This window comes from Rhopalosiphum padi, chromosome 4 (assembly GCF_020882245.1).
Source record: "Rhopalosiphum padi isolate XX-2018 chromosome 4, ASM2088224v1, whole genome shotgun sequence".
Taxonomy (NCBI): Eukaryota; Metazoa; Arthropoda; class Insecta; order Hemiptera; family Aphididae; genus Rhopalosiphum; species Rhopalosiphum padi.
Window position 1 is genome coordinate 8,157,610 of NC_083600.1, and position 23,467 is coordinate 8,181,076.

Genomic DNA, 23,467 nt, shown 5'->3' on the forward strand with positions numbered 1-23,467 from the left:
GGCGGCGGCGACGACGACTACGAGGCGGCAGCGGCGGCGGCTAGCGCCCATATAATAAAACGGGGCGGCGAGACAGGGTCGGGGCGGCGGTGGAGGAGGTCTCGCGAGGCATTCTCGTTCGGCGGAGTAACGGGCGGCGCGCTGTGCGCGTGCACTGCGCCTCCGAGCCTCTCCGCGTGGCCGGCGGTCCGAGCAGCTCTCGGGGGCGCGCTGCTGCCGTTTATTGATCAGCGGCGGCGGCGGCGGCGGCTGGGCGATCCGCACGCAGCATCCGCGTCGGGGCCGACGCGACGTATATTACGCATTCCCGATGTACGGTGGGGCCCCCTCAACCCCCGCGCCGAGGGTAGTTGCGCGGGCGACCGCGTTCCGGTAACCGCGAAAAGCGCGCACGTGGACCGGGCGCTGCACGTTACCATGATACGCGTATTACATATACAAGCGCGCAAGCGCGTATGCGTCCACGTCGTCGCCGATACCGGTGCGCATTTCGAATTCTGTCGTCGATGACCAACGTAGACGTTTATAGGCGTTGGTCGAGGCTAGGGGGGCTACAGTGGCTACAGTAGGCTAGGGCTTACAGTGCTCAGCCCCCCTCAAAAAAAAAAAATTATATTTTTAAGTTTTTTATTTTTAATTTTAATTTTTAGATTGTTTAGTTTTTTAATAATATTTTATGTCCAACTTTAATCTCAGAACTAAGTATATATATATATAACTTATTAGAACCCATACTATGTACTATTGTTGTTTATGCTATTCAATAAACGATAGGGCAACTATGGGGTAATATAATGTTAACACAGATCCTCAATTACCAATCATTGTTGGTTCAAAATTAGAAAAAATAAAAGCATTTACTAATAAAACCAGACATAAAATTACTAGCAGACTGACGTAACAAATCGGAAAAGCTATAGTCTATTAACTATACTTGTCTACTGAAAAATTAAATATAATTTTAAAATAATAATGGTTTATTATTATATTTAAATGAGTTATGAGATAGATAAATGAGGGGAATATTAAACGATATCGGCTATCTATGTACGTTTGTAGTGATTGAATTGTATACGTATATAACTATATAAGAATAACTTAAATTCTAAAACATAACAACTAGCAAGGTGCAGGTTACCTTATAATATGTATTATAAATTATAATAAAATGTATAGTGGTTATACTATTAACAATTATGTCCTATCCGACCTAACCTAATCTTTGTTATACATGTCAACGAGTCCTAGCTGCATGAATAAGAATAAGGGTAGGGGCTATCTTTAGATATATTTCTAGTTATTTATTTAAGTTAATTTTTTGAGAAGTTTAATTGTATATTTTTATAATAATATGTAGTTTTTAGCCATATTTTAGGACTTCAATACCCAGCCTTAACCCTTAAGTATAAATATGTAAAATGTTATGTAGTATAGGTGTACACGTATTGTATTAATTATTTATAGATGAGTTAAAAAGTTTTGACTAGCGTCAACTATTTTAGAGTTAGAAAATCATAAATGTTTTTCATTCATGGCTAACATTAAAAATTTGGATAGAAGATTCCCCACACATTTTTTTAAATTTAAAACTATTACAATATTGTATTTTTATCAATCAATTAGAATATCGTAAAACACCAACGAGAAATATTCTTTACGGACAGCCGTATGTAAGACAATTGTTAATTTTTATTTAATTTTTTAGCACTTTACGACATGGTTGTGAGGCATCAATTTATTTAAGACTTGATGAGATAAATATACGAAACTAGAAGTATAGCGGTTCAAAGAAAATCACAATCATTAACTATCTCAAGTTCTATTCGCCTATCTACCAAGCCAAAGAAAACTTACTCCTGTAACTTATCATGCCGTGTTAGAGTTAATGGAACTAAAAGCAAACAAAAAGTTATTAGAACATAAAATTCTTCAAGAAACTGGGAAAATTATTATTTTATAAGATTTAACTAATATTACTAGATCAGGTAAACATTTTACCTATTAAAGTGATTATTTTAGATAATTTTTTTTACAATTTCGATATTTCTTGACGTTTTAGTATAAATAATAATAGTATAATAATAATTTTAGAATTACTTCATTATTTTCAAATAAAAATATCAGTATCAACAATTTACTAAATGTTGTAAAACAGCTTCAAAAAATAAAAATAAAAATACAATTGTCATATTGAAATATCAAGTGACCCTGACAATAACTTACCTGGAGTTTTTGTTCAAGATACAATTATGCAAAGCACATTCAAAGATTTTGAATTAGTTTTTTACATTGTTATAAAATGAAAATCATTCAATAGGTACAAACATAGGAAGCCACTAAAAAAGGGTATTTAATTATTACTGGTGAGTGGTGCTGCATAATGCACCTACGCGAAAAACCAAAACTTTTAGTTCTCGTATCGTATTGTAAGTTGTAACGCTGCCAACTACAATAAGATATAAAATATATAACTATGAGTATTTTAAACAGATTACATGAAACAATTGGCTTGCTGTTAACATTCAAGTACTTATTAAACGGTTTACTAGTGTATAATTGTGGGAAAAAAAATTGTAATATACGCACCATTGCACCACCAATATGAGTTTGAAGCTAACAGTAGCAGCAGCAGCAAAATCAGGAAGTGGAAACTAATTAGAATTTAGCAATACAACCAATGTTTGAAAGTAAAAAAAAAAATATATCGTTCAGAACACTGCAGTGACCGGGTGTTGTCCAACGTGTCTCGCTTCGGCTCACCTCGGCGCTCGATATAGTGACGCGTGACGGGATATAAAATCTAAAAGCATATAATTTAGTCAGTAAAAATTTTATAATAAATCTATTATCAAAAATTGTTTAACTATTTTACCTACATGGCTACATAGTACATACGGGCACGAATTTAAATCAAACACGACGCGTTGACCATCGTGAGCATTTAAATTTAAATTTTTATATAACTTTAAGACTTTGATATATATCATAAAAAATTCCCTAAACATATAGTAAGAACTATAAGATATTTAGATTAAAATCCCTGATCAATTTATATACATGAAAAATAAAAAATATATAAATATAATAGTAAGTACCTTGTACCTATATGGGCTATAATGGCTATATTACATTATATAGTTACCTAATATACGAGTAATTATTAAAAAAATACAAATTGTTACTGCTTTCGAGACAAATTGGTGTACACTGTACTTTATAATCTTGGTCTTATAATTTCATATAATATAAATATTAACGAAATTAGTTATGTATTATATGCATAATAGGTACAGAAGAACGTCGATTATCCAGGATAATAGTGGGAAGGGGGGGGGGGGTCGCGTGGATAAAATGAAAATCACGATTAATCGAGACTTTAATAGTTTTATATTAATGAATTTCATTATTGCACAATGATATAATATCTTATATGCATACGTGTGTAAAATGTCATATTTTAAAATTAGAACTTGAAGTATCAGTCTTTGTGGTTTGTGATTTGAAATGATTTCTCCAAAATAAAATGTTCGTCTGACGCTAACAAAACTATTTAGGTATAATACAGTCCACACATTATTTATTTAATTATTATAATTTATCGTTCTTAACCTACATACATAATATATTTCTTATGCGCCTATGGCTTTACATTTGTTATATAAACATTTTTGGAAGAGTGAGCACGGTTAATTGCGAGCACGGATAATCGAGACACGCTTAATTGAGGTTCTGCTGTGCATCCTTAGTCGTCAGTTTTTCGAGTATGAATGACCTATAACGTTAAATTTGCTATGTTTATCGATGTATTTACTTCTTAAATTAAATTAATCATAATAATAAAATATACAAAAATTAAATTTATTTAACTCTAATTTTTGGTTGGTTAATTTTTATACACAAAGATTGATAAGTAAAATGACTCACATATAAATGATCACCTACATTATGTATAAGTACCTTTTTACTCGATTCCTGCAACAAAAGAGTGCTACTATACCTACTATATACTATATAGTAGGTACATACACACATTATACAGCAAGTATAATCGCTTGCCCCAAATATGAATATAAATTGAACTTAATGTTTGAACTTTAAAGCACGTTTCATATACCATAACGTTATAATAATGAAAAATAGTAAATTCGTGAAAATTGTATAATATTACATAATAGCATAATATACATATGGCGTAATCATCGATTTAACGCTTCATGTATTAAATACGTTTCTTCTTGGATTTGAGTTTCCGGACATCTGGCATCTAATTATTGTTTCACGGATCAGTAATAAATAATCATATCCTCATCAAATGGCTCAAATAATTTTTAATTTTGAGATAGTTTAATTTTTATAAAAACATAAATTAAATTATTATAGTAAATAATTATTTATAATATTAAAAGTGTATCAATCTACACGCAAACATTTGATTAAAATGCTTGCAATTTTTAGAAATGTATTAATCGTAACATAGTAAAAGTACAAAAGTAACATATATGAATAAATTATTATAATGTTATCTATTACAAACGACTTACATTTATTTAAAAGTTATATATAACTCATAGTTATAGAGATATATTAATAAAATATGAATAGGTTTTTAATAATCAAACCACAATAGTCAATAGTTCCGTAACTTGTAGATATAACTACATAATAACATAATATATAATATAAATAAATATTATATTAAGCACTAGTAGTTTGTATCTATAATAATGCTACAAGCTATACGTATATAATATGTCTAGTACCTAATGTATTTCAGTTAAAGAACTTTAATATGTAAAATTGAAATACCTATATTTGTATACCTATATTTTAATACATATGTAAAAATAATACTTATTATTCATTATAACTTTATAAGCTAACATTTTACAGTATAGGAAAACGATTTTTCAATGTCACTTATCGAAAATTAGATTTCTATTATAACTTATAAGTAATTAATGTTTTATTAGGTACTCGTACTCCTGACCAATATAATACCTAATTAAATATTATATGGTAATCTAAAATAATATAAAATTAGCAGGTATTAAGAGTTAAGACTGAATTAAGTGCACAAACCACAACACAAATCCGTTTAACATTTAATGAGGATTATTATCTGTAGATATAGACCATTAAAATATGTTAAAAATATTCTATTACAATATATTACCATTTTATTACCTTTATGGTCGACACGGTATAATTTATTTACTTACTAAGGGTGATAGAACCGATGCGTTTTTAGTACGAAAATTTATCTCACAGAAAAAAACACATTAAACCTCGTTAAATAATCAGAATTCGATATTTTTTTTTTTTTTTTTGTGAAAGATGAAGATTGAAGACTTGACGATTTAAACTCCGATTCAAAAAATTTTATTTTTAAAAACTAAATTAAACGTTTAAAAAAAGCATACTAAAATTTCTGGGTATTTTTTAATTATATTGAAAATTAATTAAAAAATGTAAGTACAATGTGACCTGAATAAAGATTTTTTCAAATAATAATAAAAAAAAATTATCAAAATACCATACGACTATTCTATGAGGCGTGTTCATTTTTCTTGTAAACTCGTTTGAAAAATCGTTGAAATGGTTTGATTTTATTTTTCCGTACAGAGTATAATATATTATATCATTGTAAGACCATCGTGTCACTATGTAACTAGATATTGCCTAAATATTTTTTCCACGATAAGTATCCGGCTATGACTGTTGATAATGATCAGTACAAGAATAAATTAAAATTCCATAGATAACTAATAATTAGGTTCTATATAAATAATACATTTATATTTTTATAAATATTTGCGTAATCACCAATTATATTGTACTTAATATATCAACTATCAACAATTTATAATAATTGTATGATATTAATATTTTTTTAATGAAGATTCTATTCTATATAACAGTTCAAACCATATTTTATTTATTTGAGATACAACTTGTTTGTACTCAGTAACATTGTATTCAATTATATAATATTTTATGACGTCATTATTAAAATATTAACGTTGATTTAGCATAATGTCACGAATCACGATGTAATAGATACCTATGTTTAAAATATAAATACTAACAAGTAACAATAAGCACCATCATGTACGCAAACCCGCGCTAACCTGTATAACTACGTATATAAATATTATTTTTTTTTTTTTCTAAAAAAATTGGTAATCCGGAGATAATTGGTAAAAATAATATAATTTTATTATCATAACTCTTAGTAATCAGTAGTATAATTTATATGATTATATAATTTATAAATAATAAATAAATAATAAACAAATACAACTTCTTACTTGTAGCATGTATTATTAATTAATAATTATTATATTTTATATAAGTATTATTGCGTTAACGATATTGTCACTGACTATTCTCATTCACTAATTACACAAACTATAAGTAATAATAAAGTTACACTAATTTATAAATATAACCCAGTCGGACAGTAGTTGTGTGATTATTTTATAGAAGAAAATGTAACATTTAGTTTAAGTATGGTAATTTTCTAATTTTATATTATTATTAATTATAATTAAACTATATCGGCTCCAGGTTTTGTTTAAAATATTCACTAACACATGGGGAATATATCAATTTATAATTTAAAAGCGTTATTGTGTCTAAATTATTCGTAATATTGTAATAAGAATAACCTTTTTCTCAGTACTTTTTGAATAATAAACCATTTATAAACCTCGTAGATTGTCAGCCGTTCCGTAATTTTTTATAAACAAATTGTACTATTTAAACCTTGGTTTTAGATTTGAAATAATAAGACTTGATAGTATTATAAGTATACAGGCTAGCGGTTGCTACTAAGTACTGACTAAGTATGGAAAAGGATATTTGACTATATAAGATTTCCTTTTAATTAATGATGATGGTAACCAATGTTACCACTTTAAGTTTATACACAATCATTATTATTATCCATCGATGCACGACAGTTAGGCTTACAAAAAATTGTACAATACTAATATGTAGGACAAAATAAAAAAAAAATCAATATTTTAAAATGTTATTAAAAAAATATTATTTTAAAATCATTGAAAAATATTGATGATTTAATCCTCTAAATTTTAAAATAATAGTTGAGTTTAATACCTGGTTAAAATTCAAACGTAGTACGTAGAAAGAGTTTTTTCACATAATATTATTATGAATAATTTATAGACCTGAAGAGAAAAATAAATTGAAAATGAAAATAGTTAAAGCAATGTTAATAGTGAAAACACTTTGTTCACAAACACGTACAATAAATATTGTAAAGTGTTCTATAATAATTCCATATAGTTGTTGATTATTATTTATTAGTAATAGACAATAATATGAATTTTAATACCTACAATATTTATCGTATAGTTTTACCAATTAGAAGTTAATACAAAGAAACTAGTTTATTTTAATAAGTTTAATAATAACATATTAACTAATAAGTTTTATTAAAATTTAGGTGATTTTAACATATTATATTTTAGGAAACTAATGTTAAAATTTACTCACCTCTCAATTCTTATCACCTATAACGAAAGGTTATTTTTAGAGTTCTCGCGTTTAACATAGACTAAATATTATAATTTATTTTTTTGTCTTGATTTTTGATGTTCAAAATCTGGCAATTGTACATTATAATAATAATATTACCTATAGTCTGTAAAAAACGTAAAATAATAATATAATCATAATAAGAGGACGCTATACCCGCATGTGTTGTCTCTGTCTTACTAACGTACATCATAACAAATTTTCGTTCAGTAGAATACATTTTGACATTTTGTGACGTTAGCTTTAATATTAGAGTAAATTGACCTATTATCAAATTTAAAGGTAAGAATATTATCTAGACAGTGACATATGCTTTTAATGATATTATTATTTTAAAGTGAGTTACAGCTATGTAAAATATAACAACTTTAAAATGTTCATAACTCACTTTAAAATGATAATATCAATATAATCATATGTCATCGTCTAGATAATATTCTTACCTTAAAAATTTGAAAATAGGTAAATTTACTCTAATATTAAAGTTAACGTCACAAAATGTATTCCGCTGAACGAAAATTTGTTATGATGTTATACGTTAGTAAGACAGAAACAACATATGCGGTTATGGGCGGTATGACGTCCTCTTATTATTATTCTTATTTCATGGTGTTATGATTGTTTAAGGCGATTGGGTATAGGCAATGTATAGCCGTGTAAGCATACAGAATTAACAACATTTTGACTAAACACGGTAGTAATATTGAATTTACACAAAATTGAAAATAGGTAACATCGCTTTACAATAAAACGATTAAACGTACCTACAACTTATTCGAAATTGATTTTTTTATCTACAATTTATAATATTGAAACAATGTATGTAATTACCGCCTATGCCGGCCAATACTACCCACTTTTTCACAGCCCGTAGGTAGCAAGGTAACTACGCGTTTCTGGCTTACGCCTTCTTCATTTGATTTACTAACATCGCTCATCGTCGTCAACGATCTTGGAACGACTTCATGGCTTTATTGTGTACAATTGATTTTTCACAAAGATCACGATTAGTAAAAGCTTAAATTAAATGGACACTTGATTATACTTTACTGTAATCTTATCGTCTTGACGTCTTGTCATTCATAGAGCAATACTTACTCTAATATTACTGTATGGTATCATTGTATTAATGGTATTATCACAGAATATATGAAATAATAATTAAAAATTAAATATACATATTTATTTAATAATTTCATCTATTCTGTGGTATTATAAACATAAAAATATTTTACGCGTGTAATTGTTATGCATTTTTGACATAGGTCTTTTACTCTAAGTATTAAGTAATAAGTATACTGAATAATAACCGTTAATGATACAGGTACCCACTTTATAGTATGGTAACTGGTTACTACTTAGTATTTACCTACTTATAATTTATATTGACAACAATTTATATATTAATCCATGAACCATAAAATTAATACACAAATTTGTTATTGATTATTCATCTATTAGATATTCCCAATAGATATTATCTATGTATAGTATACTTAGAAAAGAAATAGTAGTTATTCTGACAAAAAAATGTACACCCCTATTTAATATGCAATATAAATATAAAATTGAGAAGCCTTTGCCTTCTTCCACACATACTACAGCATCTTGAAACATAATAAACATTCTATTAATTATTTTACTTAGATACTCAAACAGTCATACTTCACAAGTTTCAGCTTTAGTTTTAGCATAAATTGTAGACTCTTGCGTGCAATTTTTCGAGATAATAGTTTAATACTGATATAATTTTTTTAATGTATCAACAATAAAATATAGCTTTAAACATTTCAGTTAAGTTAATTATGTATGATATATATTTATATTTTATACACATTAATATATTATAGTCTATAATTTATAGATTACAAGATATGTAGGTATTTTTTGTCAATAACGTCCAAAAATAATTACAAATTTCAATTTTTAAAAGTGTTTCTAAAGACTAAACATACACTGCAGGAGATGATTCACAGTATTCAACAGAATACAAATACATTTCATTTAAAAAAAATATTTATCAAACTAAACGCCATAAATTATAATTATTTTGTTACTTTCCAACTTAAAACAATCATGCATTATACAAAATAGATTAAACTGGGATAAGCAGCTACAACCCAAGTTTGATGTTCTTAAAAACTATTGGTATACTTAATAAACCAATAGTTTGTTATATTTTTATGTAGATAATTATAATATGTAATAAAATCCTTAATTAACTGTTGGTGTTCAAAAATGATAAATAATAAGTAATATTTGATTAAATTTATTTTAATAAAATAAGAATAATGACTTTATATTTAATTAACTAATGAAATTAGTTAATTAGCAATCTTAAAATATTCAGTCTGTATTCTAGCATGGTGAAACAGTTAAAAATAAATTACAAATTGAAAATAAAATACTACATATATATACATAATATATTAGCCACGGCTTATTGGTTTTACAGTAAATTGACTCAAATATTTTAATTCCAAAGTGAGTCCAATAAGTGGCTACTACTATATCATAATTTAATAATATTGTTATTATTGCTTGAATTAATTAATAGCAATTGATTAATACAATATAATAGTTATATTCAAATTTATTAATTTTTATGAAAATTATTATTAAATAATAGTTATTTGCGTAACATAAAAGTATACTATAATCATGAATAATTAATATTTAATCTCTATGGCACTAACAAGATAATAACATTTTATGAACTTATATAATATAATTTTGATAAAATTTTGCAAACAATTTGATTTAGTTAATAATTATTTTGAAGTTGATTTTCCATAAGGTTTATGATGATCCTTGATGAGCCAAATATGATCAATAACCTCACCATCCTAAACAAAAATTATTTCAATAAATAATTATTACATTTCATATAAATTACATATTATTACATTAATATATACATAAATTATAAATACAATATTTATGCATAAAAAGTTTGATAAATATAGTATAACATTCATACCCTGTCATCAGAAACTTGTTCAGCATATAAATGAGTATTATTATAAATCTTTAAACGACCATAACCATAATCACTATTTCTAATTGCTGACCAATCTGGAGGGTTTGGAATAAAATTATCAGTTCTTTCTTGGCAACCCTGAAACAATAAATACAATTTATAAAATATTATTGGATTATTATTGTAACAATAGGATAAAAAAATTAATCACTGACAGCAGAACCAGATGTAATGTGAACTGGTGCACCTGGATTAGTATATGGTTCTAAATAAGACCCATTATAAACAGTATGGTCATACACGGGCCACATTCTTTCATACGTATGTTCATGGCCCCAAAGACACAAGTCAACTCCATTGTCATAAAATAGTTTTTCTAACCCAAACCTAAGCAAAAAATAATGTTTTATTATTTTATAAATAAATTGAAATTTTCTTTATCTAACATAGTAGTGATAAAATTACCAATGGAGTAATGGGAGACCAACTCTAGTAATTGTTTCATGATATGTACAATCATCTTTATCGTCATCTGAACAATACATTGGTCTATGACCGTAGACAATTATCCATGGTCTCTCTTTTCGGTTTTCAGGTTTATTTGCTTCCTAAAAATTAAAATACATGATAAAATTTTGAATTTTTGAATAAATATAATAATAAAGAGTATATTAATAATATAATATAATGTATATATACTTTTAGATCATTAACAAGCCACTCATATTGTAAAACAACTGGTTTAATTCCATAGTAAAGGAAATAGTAAAACTCTGTAGAAATACTAATGAAATGAGCTGGCCCTAAATTAAAACTATACATCATATTCTCATAGCCACCAGGCATACTGAAACGAGCTTTGTAGTTGCTGAAATTACTACAAAATAATAAATTAATATTTAGTATTTATTAAACAATTTAAAAAATTTTTTTTTATTTTGTTTTAAACTAACTATTTTTGCTCGTGATTTCCAGGACAAGTCATGTATGGTACATATGAAGCTACAGGTTCCAATTGGCGCATGAATTCATCTCCAACTTTGGCATTTTCCTGTTAATGATAGGAATAATAGGATAAATAATAATTATAAATTATTAATACTAATGATAGAAATAGATTAAATAAAAAATTTTAAATTATTATTACAAGATTTTACAGTAATTCATTAACTTTTTATTAACCAAATAATAAAAATAATTATAGAATAAAAATGAACATTTTAAATAATCTAAATTAGAATATTTTATTGATTAATTGAAAAAAAAATTGATACAAAGTACTCTATTTAGCCATAGAATAATTAAATTAAATATATTATTTTGTTTAATATTTTAGAACTTTAATTACAAAGTTTGTTAGTAAAATCCACGCAAAAATAAAATATTCAAGTATTAAGTGAAAAAAGATGACAATACCTCGTTAAATAGCAATTAGTTTGAAGTATAAATGTGAGTTATTTTTAAATGTATAAATATGCAATTATAATAACAAGTTTTGGTAACATAACCAACATTAAAAAAATTAGATAAAATACCATGTAAATTAACATTTTTTTGAAAAATGTATGATTCATATACTCTAAATTGTAATACCATTTGTGCATAATTAAGAATATAATTATCATATCAATGTAAATGTAATTGTTGGATAATAATACTGCTGTTGGCCTTTATTCTTAATAAAAAAAAAAAAATAGATAAATAGTTTTTAGAAAAAATGAATTATTGATATACCTACTTAAAATATATATTGTAATATAACTATAAAAATTAAAGTTGATTAATTAATAAAAGATTGGATTTAGATATTTTAAATTATGTACAGATTTAAAAAAAAAAACCATGAGAAATATGACACGAGTCAACATAATAGTTATATAGTTAAACAATAACCAATCTTAAAATATATTTATTCTTTATTTGGAATAATAAAATACTTTAGAATAGCATTTTCAACTATTTTTAATAGTTATACTTACACTATCCATATCATATGCAAAATCACCGATATGAAGTATCATATCATAAAGTCCTCGTTCAGTTTCCTCTTGTAATCTAGGAAGAGATTGCGCATTTACATTACCCAAATCACCAAAGAAAGCTAAGCTGGGTGACCAATTAGTATCACTAGGAACAGTTTTAAACCAAAACTGGGCAGACCAGCCTTGATTACTTCCACAGTGATACACTATATTAATATAAAAATGTGTTAACAGTTACTACAAGAAACTACTATTTTTTAAAAAATTTAGTAATTACCATATTTATTAGATGGTTGTAATCCTGTAAGCTTAACGCGATGTATATACTGAGTACGGTGAAGTTCACCACCATCTACAAATAATGTAGAAGAACCCGTAGCTTTAAGAATTGGTCCATTTATACCATATTTTACAACTGATTCGTCTGTATTGTTCCATGTTGTCCATGTAACCACTAACTCAGTTTCAGATTCTAATAAACAAAGTTGAATTATGTAAATAATAGCTTGAAATACTCAATGACTGAAATCATTTTGTTTTTATTAACAATTATTAGGTATTATTTATCAGTTTAAATAAAAATGTTTAAATGTTAAACAGCAAGGTTGTATACAAAAAATAATATAAATTTGTAATTGAATAACTGTAGGCAAAAATGATTAATTATTTTTCATTGTAATACAGTTGATAAAATTATACATGTACTACAAATGTAAAATTTTGAAAATGGTTCAATTATTTTAAAATCCAATACATTTATATTATACATATTTAAATATCTAATTACATACATTTGCATTTTATGTATTACTTTTAATTTTTCAATATTACTTTAATGATGATTTTAGTAAATCCTTATACAATTTTACAATGTATTGAACTTGTCTAATTATTTATTAATAGTAAAATCAACATTCAACTCACCACCCAATGATAAATGGATTTGTTCTGGTTGATATCTCACAAGAGGATCTGCTGCGCACAATCCAAAGATTGTTAGAATAACTAAACGTTGACAAGTCTTCATTTCGGTTTAGAAGTTACTTTTCGAATAAAATAATACGAAAATCAAGATGTAATAAGTTTATTGAACAAATTTAAATCCATTGTAGAGTTACTAATAACTAATAAGTAATAATTATAACTGATAAATTATATTTTAATTTGTTTCTTATACAAAACTACCCACTTACAGTTAGTTGTGTAATAATGAAACTACTGACTGACAGAAGTACCGAGTGAATATCAATTACGATTTGACTGATTTGAGCGCTAGTCTTCCCATAATGGGTTATTGTTATTCAATAATATTTATTATATTTTATTATTTATTAAATAAGTAAATAATTGATAATAAACCTTTTGTTTGATAAGTGATAAGAAAAAAACTAGGAAAATTTCAAGGCCACGTGTATGAAGTTAGAACCAATAAAATTATCAGATTAATAAACGTAAACTTGAACATACCTTCATACAATTATTTTTGATTTCTTACAAATCATGATTATTATTTATTTGGAATTGGAAATCTCAACACAATAAAAGTTTTTCGTTAACCGTTCAGATCTAGTCTTAAAAGTTTACTCTGTTCTCTTTCGAAATCGTTAATTTTTCACAGGTATATATTCAAGTATTTTATGGAATAAAAGTAGACGTTTCTTTTATATTTGTTTATTGTGTTTTAGCCATGGCCGCCACAGTTGAACCTATTCCTGATGTCGAGATGACAGACGTGTCAGATTCCCAAGAAAAAAAAGACGCCGCGGTGATCCAAGAAATAAGGGACAACATTCGACAGATTGAGAAGGCCGTTCAAACAAAAGAAGCGCGTTTTATGTTGCGCGTCTTACGATCATGGTCTGTAACGCGGCGCAAGCTCAATGCTGTGGTCTTATGGTCGGTGATCAATGGTTTCTACACACACTCGGCTTCTGACAAAGAATTGTTATTATCATATGTTACTACACCAGCGGACATTCCAGAAGCAATCAAGATGCGCACAGGTAAAAACGCAACAGGGGCTCTACTACCTGAAATTGATGGTTATATCCGCTTGTTAGTATTAGTACAACTCATCGATAAAGAAGATTACAAAAAGGCAGTGGAATTTTCTGATTTACTGATGGTGAAATTAACTGATAAAAATAGGCGTACACTGGATTTGATTACTGCTAAAGCATATTTCTATCATATGAGATGTTATGAATTAACAGATCAATTACACAAAATTAAAGGATTCCTTTACAGTCGCCTGAGAACAGCCACGCTTAAAAAAGATTATGAAGGGCAAGCCGTGCTTATTAATTGCCTGTTGCGTAATTATTTGCACTACAATCTGTACGATCAAGCTGATAAGTTGGTTCAAAAATCAGTATTTCCAGAACAAGCAAGTAATAATGAATGTGCTCGTTTCTTATACTACCAAGGTCGTATTAAGGCTGCCCGTCTTGAATACTCTGTAGCACACAAAAATTTAATTCAAGCGTTGCGTAAAGCACCACAAAATTCAGCAGTTGGCTTCAGACAGACAGTACAGAAGTTAGCTGTCACAGTGGAATTACTGTTGGGAGATATCCCCGAAAGGCATATATTCCGTCAAGCAAGTTTACGTAAAGCATTGGTACCATACTTCAGACTAACCCAGTCAGTCCGTTTAGGAGACTTGACAATGTTTAGTGAAACATTAGAGAACTTTAAGAAAAATTTCCTAAGTGACCACACTTATATGTTGATTCAACGTTTACGTCATAATGTCATTAAAACCGCCATTAGAGCTATTGGTGCATCATATTCACGCATTTCAGTTGACTATATTGCTGAAAAGCTTGGATTAGATTCTCCTAAAGATGCTGAATTCATTATTTCTAAAGCTATTAGAGATGGTGTTATACAAGCAACCATTGATCCTGAACACGGTTATGTGCAGAGCAAAGAACCTGTTGACATATACTGTACACTCGAACCACAGATGGCTTTCCATCAACGTATATCCTTCTGTTTGAACTTGCACAACGAAAGTGTTAAGGCTATGCGTTATCCTCCTAAATCATATGGTAAGGATTTGGAATCTGCTGAGGAACGTCGTGAGCGTGAACAACAAGATTTGGAACTAGCCAAAGAAATGGCAGAAGAAGACGACGATGGATTCCCTTGAATATAAAGTTAGAACAATGTTTTCTTCAATGATTGATTTTATAATTTTTTTTTTTTTATAATCTATATATATACATATTAAAATATATGAAATAATTCTTACATTAAGGTTTCTTATAAATCATAATTTATATACAATTTAAGAGTATATTTATTTCAATATGTACCAAATTAAAATATATGATTCAATAAAAAGTTACACTAAACATAAATGTGTCTGTTCACCATTTGGCGCGTTTAGACCAGTCTTTAGGATTCCAATGTAAACATTTTGGATCAATTCGAATCTTTCTCTTTTGAAACGATTCAATGTGTGTAGTAATTATATCCTTATTTATAGATATGATGTATTGTCCTTTGTAATAATTGATTAAATTGAGTATCTGTAAGGTAGAAACAACATCTTCTTTTTTAATACTAGTCAGCTCACAAATTTCACTAAAAAAGTAAAAATAAGATAAAAGGTTAGAATGGTTAAATAATTAATAGAGTATTGTTGAAATATATTAAAATATTATTAACTTGATTGTGATTTGTGGTTTTTCATTATCTGGCATTGGCTTCACAGTCAACAGAATGTCTAAAATAGTTTGACTCCAATAACTACGATAAGACAACAAACCTAAATCTGACAAAGGCTTTTCAGGTGTACCAGTTTTACCTTCAAATTTTGATAATTCATAACCTAAGCAAAAACAAATTAATTATATGCTGTTTAATTAAACTTATTAAAAACAATTAACATACTAAATTCAATTAATAATTTTCCATAACCCTTTCTCTGATAAGGTGGTAATGTAAGAATACAAGCAACATTATAGTCTTCTGTAGACTCTTTTTCTTTAGAAAAGTAACCCACAATATGAAATCCTTTCAAGTCATACTCAGTCATCACATAAAACAAGAATGGGTCGGTGTCATAGTATAAAGTTTTATGATCCAAAAATAGTTTTGCTAACAAACACAGGTTTTGAGAATATGATTTATTCTTCCGGCCATCAATCTCAAAAAACGATATCGATTCTTTTCTGTATATTTCTGTACCGGGTGGATGTCTCAGGTTACATTTTATCTGTTATACATACAATTAAATAGTTAACAGAAATTAAAAGAAAAAAAAATTAATACTTACACTGTGTCGATAAAGTGAAGTTCTACTTTTTTTGAATTTTAAACAAAATTCACAAATAAATATGCATCCCAAGTTCACCATTTCCTGACAGTATAAAATAAATGTTAATATTATTAAATGTATTGATATGTTTGTCATAAATTCTGAGTAAAGATATGAATATATTGGTTTTTAAATGTTTTTGTTTGTGATTGCTAAAACTTTGTGAAACAATAAAAATGCAAAGCAATCAAATGAAAATTGAACTCTTGATATTTACAAGACTAAAGTAGGAAACCTAAGTGTATTTTAAAAATTGATTTTGAGTTGGTTTTCACTAAGAATATATATTATAAATTGTAATAATAATACAACTATTATACCGTTTTTGGTTTAAAATAATTTATTAAATTTCATACGCCTATCAGTACTCGTTACAGTGACTAACTCAATTACAAGGTACGCTCAAAATAGAAAAAAGTGACCTCATCTATAGTCTATTCAAAATATGAAACACAGTCGGCGGCCGATTACTGCACACGGGCGTGGCTTAACAACACAGCAGGCATACCGATAGGTTAGGACAAACGGATACCCGCAGATGTTGTCTGACCGCCACTCGACGTAAACTGGCCACCACCGACTGTGTTTCTTATTTTGAATAGACTAGTTTTTTTTTTTTTACCTGAGGATATGGAGAAAAATACCATGGACTTATTTTATTTAAACCAAGTTCTATCATTTCTACATTTTTCATTCGGGTGACAACATCATCGTGTTGCATAACCATTGAACCTGTCTGTCGTGGTGTTGGTGTTGGTAAATCTTGAGAGTCCTGTTCAATTCATAAATCATATAACATTCAAACTACATTAGACACAAATTTCAACACACTTCATTATCAACAATTTTTCTTTTTCTAGAAATTTTCTTTTGTAAAGCAGCAGATAGAACTGTAGCGTCATTGTTTTGTTGTGTCACAGGTGGTAAGCTCAAAGGAGAAGCTGGTCGGCTTTGGGACAGTATAGAAACATTTTCAACTTTTATTTTCGGAGTGCTAGCACCAGTACCAGATGTTCCAGTAGTCATACCATCTTTTCTGGGATATTGAACTTTACGTGTATCTAATCGTTCTTCTGTTACCCATTCATCTAATCTCTTATTATCTATAACATTAAATTTGCAATTTTAATATTACCTAATTATTTTGAATCAAATTTAACTTACAGTCGATATAATGGACATAATAATAACGTGTCATTCCCACGTCTTTGATACTTATTACTTCTGCTAGTGCTAAATACATAAAAAAAATTATGATTATAGTATTTTATATGAATACATTTCACCAATACTGATGTACGTACGCCAGTCGTCACTGCTATGCATTCTCACGGACAGTCGACATCCTTCAGTTAACAAATTCTAAAATAAATTATTACATGAGTAAGGATTATGTTTTTGTGAAATTGATTATATACTCACTACTGAATCGCATAGAAAGTCAGGGTCTTCCTTCATGATGATATATATTTTTCAAACGATTTCCGTTGAGTAAAATTATCGGAACAAGTATGAGTTTATTGTCGGATGAGAATATAGTTATGCTGTGTCTTGTACTCTTGTGATTATAGTATAATGAGTTGACTTCAGAACAAAAAAATTTGCGAAACGATAACGGTTATGATTGCAAATTACTGAAAAGCCGCAAAAAGTTGGAGCGTAAACAATATTATCAAAACATTAGTAAACATTAATGTATTATACTGTGATAACGAATGATACCCTGTGTTGACGAAAATGTAAAACCATGGAACACTAAACAAAATTATGATTATACCCGCGAAATGTGAATTATCGATTAAAATATTATCTCAGTCGAGTACTGATAAGTGATAACTAAAGTAAACAGTAAACACACGTGTTTTACTGAAAATTCGGTTTGAATGATTTGGTAGAGTTCTTTCTGTAATTGTGTTTGAGTGTGTGACTGTGAATAGTAATTTTTTATGTTTTTTATAATTATTACTGTTATTAAATACAATATTGCATTTTGGAGGTAAAATAGAACATGGAAGACGATCCGTTTATAACCCGTTACACTTACGATTTATCCCCAGAATTAATTACCTGTTTAAACGATAAACCTCCACTCGAAGAGGAGTTCGTTTTAGAATGGTCCGAATTGGGCAAACTAATATTCAAAAAACCAAAATTAACTTTAGTCGAAGACCGTTGTGTGAAGCCGTTAGAAGAAACTCGACCATTTGCCAAGTTGCCCGATGTACCTTCAGCTGTTGACAGTGTTAAAAAATTGGTTTTGCACAAACAACTTGCATCAAATATTAAAAATGTCAATAAATTCCAATTAGAACTGTTGTCGATAATTACCAGGTACCATGATTTCAGTTATACTGAAAGAAATTTTGATAACGCAGAAGAATTGCGGTATTGTTACTGTATACATGCCATTAATCATGTACTTAAGAGTCGAGACATTGTTGTTGAAAATAACGAAAAACAAGATGGTGATGATGACGAGTTGCGAGATCAGGGTCTTACTAGACCTAAAGTATTAATTTTAGTCCCATTTAAAGATGCCGCATATCGAATTATAAACGTGATGATATCCCTTATGTCTTCCAAAGAAAATTTCAATGTAGTGCACAAAAACAGATTTGTAGAAGAATTCACTGGTGGAGAATTGACTTTGCCAAGAAAAAATCCTAAGCCAGAAGACTTTGAAAAAACATTTGTTGGAAACATTGATGATGCTTTTAGAATTGGCATGGCAGTCACTAAAAGTAGTTTGAAACTGTATGAAAATTTTTATAATTCTGACATAATAATAGCATCACCACTTGGCTTGCGTATGATTATTGGTGCTGAAGGAGAGTCGTCTAGAGATTACGATTTTTTGTCATCTATAGAAGTTTTGATATTTGATCAGTCTGAAATATTTTTGATGCAAAATTGGGATCATGTGTTGCACATCATGAATCATTTTCACCTACAGCCAAAGGAAGCACATGGTACAGATTTACAGCGAGTAAGAAACTGGTCAATCAACGGCTTGTCTAAACATTATCGACAAACAATATTATTTTCGTCTTGTAAATTATCTAACTTGATGGCCATATTAAAGAATAGATGTATAAATTATGGTGGCTCAGTCAGTGTAGTGAATCCAATCACAACTGGTACTATTAGCCATGTCGTTTGCAGTTTAAAACAATTTTACCATAAACTCAGTTCAAAAACACCAACTGAATCCATTAAAGAGAGATTTGACTATTTCATAAATAAAATTCTAACACAACTTCAAGCTTCAAATGAAAAACACGTGTTAATCTATGTTCCGTCTTATTTTGATTATGTGTGCATTAGAAATTATTTGAAAACGGAAGATTATAGTTTTGTACAAATTAGTGAGTATACCAAACAAGGCAAAGTAGCTAGAGCCAGGGATTTGTTTTATCATGGCGAATGTCAAATTTTGTTGTATTCTGAGCGTTTTCATTTTTATAACAGAACTAAAATTCGTGGTATTGAAAATATTATTTTTTATCAACTACCCACAATTGCCGGATTTTACAGTGAACTTTGTAATTCAATCATAGACAACGATGGCAGTACACGGAATATTACAGCACTCTACTCTCCTTATGATGCATGTGTATTGACGTCAATAGTTGGAACTCAAAGAGCAAAATACATGTTGACTTCAGAGCAAAAAATACATATGTTTCATTCAGGAACATAATATTGTAATTAAATCTATTTGTTTAAAATTATTATTTTTAATCATTATTTAATAAAGAAAGAACTTGTTTTATTTTAAATGATTAGTTATTCACCTCACATTTCTGAAATATAATATAATATAATATATAAGTTTAAAAATAACTCAATGTGTATAATGAAAATGCATCAATTTTAATTGAATATTTCTAACTAACAACTGTATTTACACAAAACAAAATATGATTATAGATTTATTCTTCCCGTTGTTCTTCGAGAGATTTGGTTATTTCTTCATATTTCTCAGCCCTATATGCCTTTTTCGCTTCATCCAATAACACATTGTGTATAAAATTTCTTTGATCGGACCGCTGAGGCAGAATTGCTGGAAACGGGTTACCTAAAAGTGACATATTTAATCATTATTAGACCATCATTCATGTAAGCGCATAGTCATTTAGACGGTAAGCCAAACCTCTAAGTTCTAGGACTGAACGGGGATACACAATTTCTGGGTATGCTTTTGGCGCCCGGTATAACATTGTGTATGAAGTCTGATAATCATTAAACCGGGGAACCAATACTTTGAACAATTTGTGTATTAACTGTTTTTCTTCTATCCAATAGTCGGCCATCTCCATGGTTGGTTTGTGTGTGTCCCCATGTCTGATGGCTTCAGATATTAACTACATGAAATTATAAACAAAAACGTAAGTAAGCAATAATCTCATGCAAGTCAATCAGATTGAATGTTGGTTTAATGATCTATTGATTGGACTCTTAGTCGTATTGTTACGACGGCGAACAGTAGACAACAATTACTCACTCTTTCTGCATACCCTCTGGTCTCGTCAGCCAACGTATAATTCAATTCTAAACGTTCGTATTTGAATAGAGCGTTAACTGTTTTACGTAATTTATTTAACCGACCCTGTGGTCCTTCGGGACACTTTAGATTCTTATGGCGAGGACTGACGCGTATCCTGAGTTTGGACATTAACTGCGAAACCTCCGCTTGATTCATCGTGAAATGAGTCGATTATCTTCAGTTTCTCTAAAATAATCCGACGAAATCGACTAATTTAGAATATAAATTTAATTATTATATGTAATACGGATTTAACCCGAAAAAAATGCCGTACCGCTATCATTCGACGATAATATAATCACACTGTGGTATCAGTAATAAGACGCAGGCATACCAAACATAATACCACTACACCGCATTCGACCGACGACCAACCAATGACCAGTCTTAAGAGGACGTGTCACCCCAGAAAAATATGCCGTAAAAACATGTTTTCGTACTTCCAATAATACGGCTTACTGAAGGGTTTTACGTGAAAAACACCTATTATGAAATTTGTAGAGGAGAATTTTATCTAGAATCGTATAGAGCCTGATTTTCGATATTTTTATTAATTATTGAAATAATTAAAACAATAAATAGTAAAAAAAACCATAAAATTCATTGTGAAATATTGGACGATTGAAAAAAGATATCAAAAATTGGGCTCTATACGATTCTAGATAAAATTCTCCTCTACATTTTTTATTATAGGTGTTTTTGCTTTATAACCGTTCAGTAAGCCGTATTATTGGAAGTACGAAACCATGTTTTACGGTAAAAAAAAGTATAATTACGCTCGGACATGTGCTGCGCTCATCGTCAGCGACAGCCTTCGATACTCGGTCTTCATTCCTCCACCCCGCGTACAGTACCGTACCATAGACCAAAACGAGTTTTCTTATCGTGACCGCGCATGGTTTATAAATACTCAAATAATTATCGATACGTGAAATAATAATACTGAGTATGAACTATGAATGTATGATTGGTATGAATATTATTGTTCGTATTTATATTCGTTATTCATATTATTTGCGCTACTGCTACTGTATAAAATCATCTATCGTAATGTTGAAGTTTTTCAACATATGATTAAAATATTTTTTTTTTCAATTGAAGTAGAATATTTTTTGTATAATAATTTATTGTTGATAAATTTTTTTTTATTTTTAATAAAAAAATTAAATCAGTAAAAATTTCACCTATTATTAATAATTGAAAAAATGTAAAAGGAAAAACAGGAATATCAATGATGAATATTGTTTTATATTTTCCTATAATTTAATTATTGTTCTCGTAAGTCTTAATAGGTATAAGTACAGGTAATATATAGGTAAATTTGTTAAAAAAAAATAATTTTAAATACATACGATTCAATTAAAATCTGAAATATTATAAAATATTTGACTCTCAAGCACTAGCACAATATGTACAAACATATTTTGTTACATATACAATAAGCAAACATAATTAAACACAAAAGAACCAGATAAACTTAAAATCATAACGTAATATTAGTTGGTAGATATAGATATAGATAGATATACCTATATATTATAGATATTATATATGAACGGCCCTTAATAGTGTCACAGAACAAGTAGAAAATAGAACAGTAGAACTGTAGATACAGTTGCGGCGTCAGGATTTTTTTCTAAAGGCCAATGGGAGGCAAACAATTATAAGGTGGGTCCACAAAAAATTAAAAATGAGTATATTATAATGTCTAAGGTTAGGCCTTAGGCCACTGGTAGGGCCAGGCATTTTCAAGTTCATGGCCCTACCTTGCGGCTTGCCCGTCCCTGGCGCTGCCACTGAACAACGGTCAACAATTATGTTTTTAAGTAGATTTTAGATGTAGGTACTGATTTTAACTGGTTTACCTACAACATAATTGAATCATATTTTTAAAGCATAATATTATTGTTTTGTCTGTCATAATATGATACTATACATTAAAAGTATAAATTAAATTAACATAATAATTACGATTATGATTGCGGATCTTTGTTCTGAAAAGTCAGTCATAATTATTGAAAAAAGAATAAATAATATGTATGCTGTATGTTTAAAAAGAAATTTTGGTTTCT

The 23,467-nt window shown here is 28.7% G+C and overlaps 5 protein-coding genes across 5 annotated transcripts; 2 read left to right on the plus strand and 3 right to left on the minus strand.

Annotated features, from left to right (window-relative positions):
- Positions 1-10,135: 10,135 nt before the first annotated feature.
- On the minus strand, positions 10,136-13,861 carry LOC132929208 (acid phosphatase type 7). Its single transcript, XM_060994389.1, has 10 exons — positions 13,716-13,861; positions 13,447-13,565; positions 12,800-12,994; positions 12,520-12,728; positions 11,494-11,591; positions 11,240-11,417; positions 11,006-11,148; positions 10,756-10,927; positions 10,541-10,678; positions 10,136-10,406 (listed from the first exon to the last, which is right to left on the minus strand). Exons 2-10 carry the CDS (start codon positions 13,547-13,549, stop codon positions 10,332-10,334), a joined length of 1,311 nt encoding a protein of 436 aa, XP_060850372.1. The 5' UTR covers positions 13,550-13,565; positions 13,716-13,861; the 3' UTR covers positions 10,136-10,331.
- A 131-nt stretch (positions 13,862-13,992) lies between these two features.
- On the plus strand, positions 13,993-15,887 carry LOC132929206 (probable 26S proteasome non-ATPase regulatory subunit 3). The gene is made up of 2 exons (XM_060994386.1): positions 13,993-14,140; positions 14,208-15,887. The coding sequence occupies exon 2, from the start codon at positions 14,210-14,212 to the stop codon at positions 15,674-15,676; it is 1,467 nt and encodes a 488-aa protein (XP_060850369.1). The 5' UTR covers positions 13,993-14,140; positions 14,208-14,209; the 3' UTR covers positions 15,677-15,887.
- On the minus strand, positions 15,696-18,529 carry LOC132929207 (histone acetyltransferase Tip60). The gene is made up of 9 exons (XM_060994387.1): positions 18,272-18,529; positions 18,154-18,211; positions 18,014-18,082; positions 17,681-17,952; positions 17,472-17,621; positions 16,808-16,891; positions 16,423-16,747; positions 16,198-16,360; positions 15,696-16,113 (listed from the first exon to the last, which is right to left on the minus strand). Exons 1-9 carry the CDS (start codon positions 18,305-18,307, stop codon positions 15,897-15,899), a joined length of 1,374 nt encoding a protein of 457 aa, XP_060850370.1. The 5' UTR covers positions 18,308-18,529; the 3' UTR covers positions 15,696-15,896.
- A 153-nt stretch (positions 18,530-18,682) lies between these two features.
- LOC132929205 (U3 small nucleolar RNA-associated protein 25 homolog) lies at positions 18,683-20,628 on the plus strand. Its single transcript, XM_060994385.1, has one exon. The coding sequence runs from the start codon at positions 18,858-18,860 to the stop codon at positions 20,547-20,549; it is 1,692 nt and encodes a 563-aa protein (XP_060850368.1). The 5' UTR covers positions 18,683-18,857; the 3' UTR covers positions 20,550-20,628.
- Positions 20,629-20,701: 73 nt separating this feature from the next.
- On the minus strand, positions 20,702-22,089 carry LOC132929211 (large ribosomal subunit protein bL17m). Its single transcript, XM_060994393.1, has 4 exons — positions 21,670-22,089; positions 21,354-21,581; positions 21,003-21,213; positions 20,702-20,927 (listed from the first exon to the last, which is right to left on the minus strand). The coding sequence occupies exons 2-4, from the start codon at positions 21,549-21,551 to the stop codon at positions 20,782-20,784; spliced, it is 555 nt and encodes a 184-aa protein (XP_060850376.1). The 5' UTR covers positions 21,552-21,581; positions 21,670-22,089; the 3' UTR covers positions 20,702-20,781.
- Between the last annotated feature and the right edge of the window lie 1,378 nt (positions 22,090-23,467).

What these genes read in the sequence shown, in the direction of transcription:
- LOC132929208 (XM_060994389.1), bottom strand. Translation starts at nt 13,549, where the DNA reads ATGAAGACTTGTCAACGTTTAGTTATTCTAACAATCTTTGGATTGTGC. An exon ending in ACAACCATCTAATAAATATG is followed by an intron (nt 12,729 to 12,799) that starts GTAATTACTAAA and finishes ATATTAATATAG; the next exon opens with TGTATCACTGTGGAAGTAAT. An exon ending in GGTCTCCCATTACTCCATTG is followed by an intron (nt 10,928 to 11,005) that starts GTAATTTTATCA and finishes TTTTTTGCTTAG; the next exon opens with GTTTGGGTTAGAAAAACTAT.
- LOC132929206 (XM_060994386.1), top strand. Translation starts at nt 14,210, where the DNA reads ATGGCCGCCACAGTTGAACCTATTCCTGATGTCGAGATGACAGACGTG.
- LOC132929207 (XM_060994387.1), bottom strand. Translation starts at nt 18,307, where the DNA reads ATGAAGGAAGACCCTGACTTTCTATGCGATTCAGTA. An exon ending in ACTTTCTATGCGATTCAGTA is followed by an intron (nt 18,212 to 18,271) that starts GTGAGTATATAA and finishes AATTTATTTTAG; the next exon opens with AATTTGTTAACTGAAGGATG. An exon ending in AAACCACAAATCACAATCAA is followed by an intron (nt 16,114 to 16,197) that starts GTTAATAATATT and finishes TTACTTTTTTAG; the next exon opens with TGAAATTTGTGAGCTGACTA.
- LOC132929205 (XM_060994385.1), top strand. Translation starts at nt 18,858, where the DNA reads ATGGAAGACGATCCGTTTATAACCCGTTACACTTACGATTTATCCCCA.
- LOC132929211 (XM_060994393.1), bottom strand. Translation starts at nt 21,551, where the DNA reads ATGAATCAAGCGGAGGTTTCGCAGTTAATGTCCAAACTCAGGATACGC. An exon ending in CCAGAGGGTATGCAGAAAGA is followed by an intron (nt 21,214 to 21,353) that starts GTGAGTAATTGT and finishes AATTTCATGTAG; the next exon opens with TTAATATCTGAAGCCATCAG. An exon ending in TTCAGTCCTAGAACTTAGAG is followed by an intron (nt 20,928 to 21,002) that starts GTTTGGCTTACC and finishes TGTCACTTTTAG; the next exon opens with GTAACCCGTTTCCAGCAATT.